This window comes from Eumetopias jubatus, unplaced genomic scaffold (assembly GCF_037043125.1).
Source record: "Eumetopias jubatus isolate StellerSeaLion01/CBP00866 unplaced genomic scaffold, mEumJub1_p1.0 scaffold_7, whole genome shotgun sequence".
NCBI lineage: Eukaryota > Metazoa > Chordata > Mammalia > Carnivora > Otariidae > Eumetopias > Eumetopias jubatus.
This window is the reverse complement of record NW_028274813.1, coordinates 121,293,453-121,303,739: the sequence shown is the minus strand read 5'-3', so window position 1 is coordinate 121,303,739 and position 10,287 is coordinate 121,293,453. Positions and strand designations below refer to the sequence as shown.

The 10,287-nt window shown below is 39.3% G+C and overlaps 1 protein-coding gene across 1 annotated transcript in view; it reads right to left on the bottom strand.

Annotated features, from left to right (window-relative positions):
* Positions 1 to 157: 157 nt before the first annotated feature.
* The window catches only part of BTBD1 (BTB domain containing 1), a 46,597-nt gene continuing 36,467 nt past the window's right edge, over positions 158 to 10,287 (bottom strand). Inside the window, exons 6-8 of the mRNA XM_028089405.2 lie at positions 6,365 to 6,452; positions 2,512 to 2,658; positions 158 to 2,017 (exon numbers count right to left, since the gene is read on the bottom strand). Of these exons, the coding sequence (XP_027945206.1) occupies positions 1,859 to 2,017; positions 2,512 to 2,658; positions 6,365 to 6,452 (394 nt within the window). The 3' untranslated portion in view covers positions 158 to 1,858. The remainder of the gene's footprint in view (positions 2,018 to 2,511; positions 2,659 to 6,364; positions 6,453 to 10,287) is intronic.

Here is a 10,287-nt window from a genome sequence, read left to right as displayed (position 1 = left end):
GATTACTGCTAAGGCAGCAGCGAAGCCCTCTTACTTCGTGTTGCATTACTTCCATAAATTAAAAATAAGGTTAAACCTCAATTAACTAGAATCCTTGTCCCAAAATGGTGTCTTGTACTCAACTTCCAGGGGAAAAAAAAGACAAATGACAAAAAAATAAAAGGATAATATTTATTTTTTTAAAAATTCCAGGGGACATCCCATATCAGCGAACAGTTCCGTTTCTTATCCCTTCTATAGCTACCTTCAGTTACAATCATTGTTCAGTGCAACATACTTGAAAAGCATTTGAAATGCCTCAAATGTCAAAAAAACATTAACTTACTAACCCAGGGCATACCATACTTTACAAGGTAGAAGTACTTTCCATAATGGTTACTACAGGGTATTTGCTGGTTAATCTTTAGTCAACCAGAACCACACACATTTCATAGATATTCCAGTTAACTGAGGTTTACATCCGTAAGACACCAGAGATAGAAAAATGTCCCTTCTTCAGCAATTTTGAGACCTCTGCCACCAACACACCTCACTACCTTCTTAAAAATATAAAATGAAGTGCTATTTTAGATGAAAAATTTTTGTCCTAATTACTATTTAGAAAACCTCAATTCTTAAGTTGTTACTTAAAAGAATTGTGATTTTTAACCATCTTCCAAAACTATTTGATATATCTTAAACTTAATTACACATAAGCTTTTTTTTTAACAAGATAATCACTTTTGAGGGAAAAAGAGAATTGTTATTTATATAAAAATTTTGCTTTATAAAAAAGTATACAAATGTTGTTCTACCAGGTATACTTCCTATCCCCTCCTAATACAGCTGTACCTGTGACATGAGTGAGGTCATAAATATGAAACATATCTTACTTCTTGGGTAGAACTGTGTAGGTGACAGAAAGTATACTTTTCAGCAGGAGTGATTCTGTTGGTTATCTTTAAAATTTCAAAGTAGTTGTTAGAAAAGTCAGTATTTTATTCAGTTTCTTGTTATGTAAGATTATCGCCCCAATGTTGAACTGATGCTGGTTGGCCGGTCGCCACCAGCTGCGCCATCTCAATCTCGGGCATTCTCAGGAGTGTTCCCCATACAGACACACGAGTACAGTGGTGCAGATTAGTGATAAAGAATCCGGTCTTAGACTCTACCTTTAGACCCTCCGTTTATGTCACATTATTGTGAATCTGTACAAACTCCATTTATAGTTTAAAACTGTACTATGTAACATGACTATATACTGTTACAAAATATCCTTTTTTGTAAATACATTGAGAATGTTCTTGGGCATTTATTAGGCCTACTTCTAGCAATATTCTGAATGCTAACAACCAGATACTTCAAAACTCCAAATACAAGGTCAGTTTTCTTTGAAATTAGTTATGTGAATTAATGGGAATTCTTTAGGAATACTGACCCATCTCATCTCATGTAACCTTCAGAATAGATAACCCTGTAAGTCCAACTCATCTAGCCTTCACAACAGTTAAAACAACATCAACAACAAAACCAGCTGTCTGAAACAAAAATCTTTCTATGAAACTGTGGAAAGACCATGAGTCAGCTGATCTATGAAATTATACAAGATAAAGCTTAAAGACCTGCGTTTTTTTTTTTTTTCTTTTTAAATAGTTAACGCCCAGTTCTCTTTTCCCCTAAGGTTATAAGAAAATGGAAAATCTGCTTTTAAACCATGCAGGGATTTAAATCAACATTCTTTATCTCCCTAAGAAACTAAAATGTTTCTTATCTTAAAACTTTAAATATTCATAACAAACTATTTTTTGTGGCCAGTTTTTTATGCCTTTGAGACTAGATGGTATGGTACTATTTAGCCAAGATGTATCAGAATGCTGAATTATGTATAAAATATTATTTCTGGTATTTGTCCATCTTCTATTGAAGTGCCATTATTATTGCCAGGGGAACTGAAAAAGAAAAAAACAGTCTTGCTAGCAGTAGGTGTCTCATGCACGACTTTCTTCAATCCTTTTGTGCCATAGTGGGAATCTGGACCCTAAATGAGAACAAAAGGTTCATGAGTAATTTTCATTTAATAAGCACTCAATTTAATGTGGTGTTTTAATTAGATTAACGATCTATTATATTTCATTATAGTTCTTATATGAAACTTTATGTTAAACCATTTCATGAAAAATGAAGTTTTTTGCTACAAAGCCAGTTAATGATTAAAAATACTGAATGTAGAAGTCAGCTTTTAGACAACAGTTAAATGGTTTTAATAAAATAACTATTTTACCTTCTGTCAAACATTCAAACTCCTACTCAAGCAAAGGGCTACTTCTTGTGAAGAACATTTCAGAATAGAGCTGTGCTGAGAAGCACTTCTTTGTCAAAGCAGTGGGGAGTACTTTAACTCTCAGCTTCCTTCTTTCCCCCTCTTCCTAAAGGCTTTATTGGCAGGGACTCTCAGCTTCTATGGAAAACCACTCTGTAACATGCAAGAGGAAACCCACCAGTTCACCCTCTGGAACAGTCTGGAAGACTTACTTTGAGTGTCGCGCATGCTGTGTAGCACACGTTGGGCAGGATCTCTATAGGTTCTTTGAACATGACCCTGAATGTGTTAGCAGTCCCATCACAACTGAATCCAGTATCATTTTGTCCCAGGGTTTGTTTTTTTTCATATTCAATGATCTGTAATTTTTCAAAGAGAAGTTAAACTTCAGTTACATCAACTGAAGCCAGGTTTCACAGAAAGGAATATGGAGCCCTGAGGAATAGCGACTGCATCTCTGTTGTGTAATTCTTCTGGACTTACCTCTAACCCCCCGAGATGTCTCTAATAGGCTGTCAATGGCAGGGAGGATGCCAGCTAACTGGGGCTCGGCGGCAGGACAGAGGGGCTTCCACAGAAGACACACGGCTCGGGTTACTGGTTTTTAGAGCCCCCGGATTTTAGATACTGAGGAAAATGGGCCTTTACTCCTTGCTAGCCTGTGTCTTGCCACTAGAAAATTCTCACAGCATTTCCTACGTCTAAATGTTATTTACTGAAATTAAAATGACCTGATATGCAATATTCAGATACACAGATATGGAAAATGTGAAAATCCTGTGTCTTCAATTTAGTCCCATAATCTGTGCCAGGCAGAGGAGGACACACTCTCAAGGAGCTTCTCGTCCCTAGGCGTGTGTGCAGTGACAATTCAGTACAGTGCTTGCAGTAAGAGCTACACGTAAGGTGAGGCTGCTCAATGGAGGAGAATTTTATTTTGTCAGAAAGGGGTGAGGCTGCACAGAGAACTTTAAAAGCTCCAGAGCTTACCAGGTTACAAAGGTCCACGCGAGGGAACAGCACATGCAGAGGCTGAGGCTCAGAGACCTGCCTTTTCATTTACATCCGATAAACACAGGAGAGTGGTCACCTCTGCAGGGCTAGTGACCGGAAAGATCACAAGAGGACTCCCGGGGCACCTGATGTCCTGTTCCTTGATCTGGCTGCTGGCTGCACAAGTGTGTTCAGTGTGTGAAAAGCGAGCCACATGTACCACTTAGAAATATGTGTACCTTTCTAAATGTTTATCACAGTTCCATAAAAAACTTAAAACTGGGGTGCCTGGGTGGCTCAGTCTGTTAAGCATCTGCCTTCGGCTCAGGTCATGATCTCCTGGGATCGTGCCCCGCATCAGGCTCCCTGCTCAGCGGGAAGCCTGCTTCTCCCTCTGCCTCTCTCTGCTTGTGCTGTCAAATAAATAAATAAGGTCTTTACAAAAAAACAAAACAAAACAAAAACACTTAAAACTGTGGCATGCTGGTGTCCCGGGGTCAAGCAGTAGGCCCCAGGATCTGGTGGTGGGCAGCAGTATAATCCACAACAACCGCGCACTTCTCTGAGCCCCAGTTTTATTGTTTCACTTGCGGGAATCTTTCTTTGCCTTCTTTCTAAGGCTGCTGTGAGAATACCATTAGAAATTCCAGCAATACCAGCGAAAGACCACGTGGCAAACACTTCACACGCATCCCCTCTCACAAAGCTGTACGGTGGGCAACACGGCTGCCACCGCAGACAAGGAAACTGAGGCTGGGGGACACTATATAACTTGCCCACCATCACACCTCGAGGCGGTGGAGCTGAGACCCAGACCCAGGACGGTCTATCTGGTGGTGGATCTGGAGGGTGTGTGACGCTAGCCACTGGGGGAAGAAAGTAAAGACAAGTCCTATTTCTACTCATTTTACTTAGAGTTTTTATATTTTTCCATTTCAATATAATACCTATACCCCTGATGCCCTCTCTCAGGTCTGAAGATTATTCAGCCTGCTTAACTGGGTTCATGGATCCTACTGGGACAGGATCTTAATACTCCTTACAAAGTGAAATGAGGAGTTATCATGAAAAGCTTTTATACCCCTCAGAGGTTTGCTGTGGTTTTACTGCGTTTAACACACAAAAAATAACATTTTCTAACCTTTAAAATCTTTCAAATAAACAATTTCAATGCATTTGGAACCTATTTGTTAAAAATATTAAAAATATCACTTTCTGGGGTGCCTGGGTGGCTCAGTCGGTTAAGTGTCTGCCTTCAGCTCAGGTCACAGTCCCAGGGTCCTGGGATTGAGCCCCATGTCAGGCTCCCTGTTCAACAGAGTCTGCTTCTCCCTCTGCTCCTGCCCCTGCTCATGCTCTCTCTCTCAAATAAATAAATCTTAAAAAAAAAAAGGTCACTTTCTAATTGGTTTGTAAGAGTGACAAATTGACACAACTGATGTAAAATTTATCAGCTGATTTCGTTTTTTTAAAGTATTTATTTATTTATTCTCTACACCCGAGGGGCTCGAATGCATAGCTCCAAGATCAAGAGGTGCATACTCTTCTGACTGAGCCAGCCAGGGGACCATCAGCTAAAATTTTTTTTAATATTTATTTGTTTATTCGAGAGAGAGAGAGAGAATGAGCGGGAAGGACAGAGAGAGAGGGAGAATCCCAAGCAGACTCCACACTGAGCGCAGAGCCCAACACGGGGCTCCATCTCACGACCCAAGCCAAAACCAAGAGTCGGGGGCCTGACTGCACCACCCAGGCGCCCCAGCTGAATTTCAATATAACTTTAGCAGACAGGATTAGACAATGAGCATGATGTCATGAGCAGAGACAATAATATGATTCTTCCTTTTGAAGCAAGGGATCTTTGTGAGGTAGTGAGGAATCTCTTTCAACTGTCATCAAATCAGACCTTTGAATTGTTCCATATTTTGAAAACTAATGATGCATTTTGAACATAAAGTTCACCAAGGTTTTTACTATTAAAACTAATATATTAATAACATTTTAGAGAATTTTTTTTAAAGGTTTTATTTATTTATTTGACAGAGAGAGACACAGTAAGAGAGGGAACACAAGCAGGGGGAGTGGGAGAGGGAGAAGCAGGCCTCCCACTGAGCAGGGAGCCCAATGCGGGGCTCGATCCCAGGACCCTGGGATCGTGACCTGAGCCGAAGGCAGACGCTTAAATGACTGACTGAGCCACCCAGGCACCCCGAGAAAGTTATTTTCTACAGATAAAAGTTTTCACTGTTTATTTCCTTTTCTCATTTCTATACTTTGTTTTAACTTATGCATAATATCAAAGTACAGTATTACACGTGCATAGTTTGTAAATACAAGTCCAGCGTAGATGTGTTTCGAAAACAATTTTACTAACTGGGGTGTGTAATCACAATAGTGGGAAAACACTGGTTTACTGGAAGGGAATGTGAGAGGTATTTAACTTTCTTCTGGATTAAGAACTGAGGTGGAGCAGATCTAAAGCATGAGGCAGGGTCTAGTCAGACAATCAGGAATCAGAAGGTGTTCATAGTTTTGAGAAATTAAACAGTTTCAAGCCCTGGTGTTCGAAGTGCCATGGAAAAAGCTGGCGGATGTTTTAAGACAGCCAATGCACAGCAGGAATGACCGACAGAAGTGTTCCCTGGAGAAAGGAGAGCTCCCCTTCTATGCTAATGGTTCTGTGAAGGACCCCAGGACCCCAATTCTCTGAAACCACGCCTTTTTTTTTTAAAGATTTTATTTATTTATTTATTTGAGAGTGAGAATGAGACAGAGAGAGCATGAGAGGGGGGAGGGTCAAAGGGAGAAGCAGACTCTCCGCCGAGCAGGGAGCCCAATGCAGGACTCGATCCCGGGACTCCAGGATCATGACCTGAGCTGAAGGCAGTCGCCTAACCGAGCCACCCAGGCGCCCTCTGAAACCACTCTTGATCAGTTGTAAAACAGAACTCTCTAGGCTTTCTGATACCTTTGATAATTACATTGAAATCTGGATTTTGTCAAAATGAGATCTTATTGTAAAATTACGTTTGTTATATTTCAAGATTATATATAGTGAGGAAGAAAGCATACCTGTATATTCACTTGATAATCCGTGGGACCATGAATAGATCCATATAAACCAAATCCGACTATAGAGATTCTTCTATTAACTGTGAACCTGAGAATGAAATCAAATATAAAATAATACACATAATTCAATAAGTATTCATATTCTGACGGCTTATAAAACTTTTAAGTGTTACCTGGAATAACTAATTTTGCTCATAAAAAGGAAAACTGTCATAAATTTGATATCCTTGGAGGTGTTATCTGTTTACCAAAAAACTCTTTTCTAGAGTAAATTTTAACTTAATGCTAACTTAAGTAGAATTTGTTTCCTGTACATTTTTGAGAGTCAAAGGAAATTATTTAACCTAAACACCCACTTTTGTTGTAATGATAATTTTAATGATGTATTAGTCCAAATATGTTTGCCCATCTCCTTCATGATCACAAATGTGTCAGCCATTAGGCCCGAAACCCAGCGGCCCAAACGAGAACAACTTCTCAGCTTGATGAATATTTACTCAGGGCCTGTCAGATTTAGATCCTGGGCCTGGCACCAGGGAAATAATGGTCAACAAGCTAGTCTACCCACACTGCACCTGTAGCCAAATGGAGGTCGCTAGTAACAGGCAAGTAAGCAAAGGAATCAGTAATTCCAGGCTGTGATCAGAGCTGTGAAGGAAGCGGCTGCCACAACAGAACTCGGTGTGCAGCGCGGGGTCAGGACCTGATTTACACAGGTGGATCAGAATGAGATCTCATACTACAACAATTAGCAAGTCCAGTTTGGTCATAACAGTTAAGAATTAGAACCACCTTACTCCATTTTATGAATGTACAAAAACTGACAGTAAGCACAAGAAGCACTGAGAGACCGTATGACCAGCGAGCATCTGTGACATAAAGCAGGGACCCTCGGCCTCTTCAGTGGCAGCATCAATACTCACTACTCCAGGACAGTGAGCACCAGGACACCGAGTCCTGCCTGGGCCAGGTGCTGGCCTTCAAGATTTTACATCAGTTATTTCCTTTAATCATCATAACAGCTCTATAAACTCAACAAGGCAGTACTGCTTTTATTATCCTCAGTGTTGACAGCTGAAGAAACTGAGGTTTAGAGAAATTAGCTTGCCGGGGTCACAAAGCGTGGCATTGCTGGGACACGACTGCAGGTCTGCTTGGGCCAAAACGCCCATGCTCTTACCCACTACAGTCCAGGGCCAGGACCGCCTTAAGAGTTTTAAATATATTGTTCATAATATGGGTTTTTACTTATTTTAAAAAAGTAATATATTCTCTGTAAAAAAAAATTAGGAAATGCAGCTAAACAAACAAGGACAATTTTAAAGTATCTCTAAATCTACTATCCAGAGATAGCCCCCATTTATCCTCTGGTGCATTCTCTTCTCAGACTTTAAGTTCTATTTTTTAACAATGGGAAAATAAGACTTGTTTTCTATGAACACATTACTTTAAAAATCATCTCAGAATACACACACACACACACACACACACACATATATTTTTTGCAGCTTCTTTTTCATTTAAAAAGGTAAATGATTACTACTGGTCCACTATATTTAACTAATTTCTCATTGTTGGATAATCTAGGTTACTTGTGATTTTGTTATTATACGACAGTGCCATTGATGAATAATCTTGTAGGGCCTTAATTATGTCCTTAGAATAAATTCCTACAAGTAGAATTGCTGAGGAAAATGAAAGGCATGTTCTTAAGGCTTTAGATAAACATTATCAAATTACTTTCTGGAAAGACTAGTACACTTTCCACCCCGCAGGGAACAAAAATCAATTCTATCTCATGCTCCACAATCCTGAGTATTTTCATGTCTTTGTGCCACTGAGAAACTGATGACTGACAAATTCTATTTATATTTCTTTGATTAGTGATGAGTCAAAACATTTGATCATATGCTTACCATCTACTGGATTTTCTCTTTAATGAAATACTCATGTTCTTTTCCCACTTTTCTCTGCTGATGAATGTCCTTCTCATGCGGATTTGAAAGGCCACATTATATAGCTTTATCAGTAAATATCCATTATGGAAAGTACCTGTTTGTCATTTACTTATTAACTTTATGGTGGCTTTGGCAGTAAAAATGTTGGATTATCTGTAGTCAAATTAGGATCTCTGCCAAGCTTAAAGAGGCCTCTCTCACCCCATCGTAACATTTACCTCCTCTAGCACTCTCATGATTTCATTTTTTTAATGTTAAAATTTAACTTTATACCAATAGTTGTAGATGGGATCAGAAAGGATCTAACTTTATTTTCCCAGCGGTTAATCCTTTCTTCCCCTTCTAAATTTCCTCCCTTATATTCTAAATGCTCATCTATGTTAGGTTCCATATAACACTTATTTCCACTTTACAATACTTTTCACTTTCGATCCATGCTGCTCTTTTAAAAAGAGAAACATCTAGTCTTCCAGATTAAATTTAGAATACTTTGCCAAGCCACTCCTCCGTACCAAACACATGTGACTTCTGAAAGGAATTGCATAACATACAGGGGTTAGTTTGGAAAGACACTGACTCCAGTCGAAGCTCTCTAGTTCTTCATAAAGGTACTACACTGTGTGCTTCTTAATGGATTTATTCCTGCTCCTTTATGTTGTCACTATGATAAGTGCGATATTTTTTACTTAATATTTTAACTGAAAATCTAAGTATTCTTAAATTTCATCTTTTTATTGTGCCAAAATATACAACAAAATATACCATCTTAGCCATTTTTAAGTGCGCACTTCAGTGGCACTGAGCACATTCAACCCTTGCCACCATCCATCTCTGTAACTGAATTCTGATGACACATAGGAACATCATTGGTTTTTGCATATACATTTCACAAGTGGCCACTATTCTCTTCCACTGGTTCTAACAGATTTTTACTGATCCTGAGGTTTATCCAGATGGACCCACTGTTCTCAAAAGGAGTTCCGTCCTCAAGAAGGCCAAGCTCTGTTTTCACAAAGGATTAGGGGCACTACTGGAAGGAGCCAGCAATGATTAGGACAGTCTCCCAAAACAAAGAATCTCAATCACCTTTCAAGTGTCCTATCAGAATTCATGTAGGTGACAAATTCATTTATAACTACAAGAGTTCAACCTAATTCTACTTTATTTACAAACCAAAGATTTTTGCTTGTTGTTGTTATAAAGCAAGACCACTTCTGCAGAGAGGATGTGTCTTATGTCTGTGCAAAGGAAGGAATTAGGGGATTATCTCCAGCCCTCTGTTCTCTTTGCAGAGTGGGGTCTTCAAGTCCCCAGCATCACACAGTGTTTCAAAGATTTTTTTATGACAATTTTAATATTCACTGACCTTTACAAGAGATGATTAATATATAGCGGAAATATTACACAGTCAATTCTTGTTATTTGTAGTAATCATATTCTATAAAGTTGCCACAAATACTATAAACCACTGCTCCTGGGGGGAACGTGTGTGTACACACACACACATACACAAACACAGACACACCTCACATGGGTTATAATCCTAAAAACAGCTCATCCTAGTAGATTCCATTTTCTTTATTTTATAAAAGAGAAAACAAAGGTTCAGAAGTGTTTAGTGACTTGCCGGAGGCCACCCACCAACAGGTGCAGGGTTAGGATTCACATGCCCACAGGTGTGACCTCAAATAGGTACACACTTCCTGGCAACGAAAATCTTTCCTGTGACTTAAGAAAGCACTGCAAGTATTGATTTTGGGAGTACAAATAAATTTTAGTGAGTCAGAGAGCTGCAATCTGGAAACTAAATAAATAGGATTGACTGTTCTTTGTTTTATCTGAAACCTTTAAAAAAATGACATGATTGGCAGCAACACTGCTCCTGGTTTTTGACACATTAGTATGGTACACCCGTCCCCTGCAAGCGTAGCTGTCTCAGCACGCTAGTGCGCACGGACAGACTGC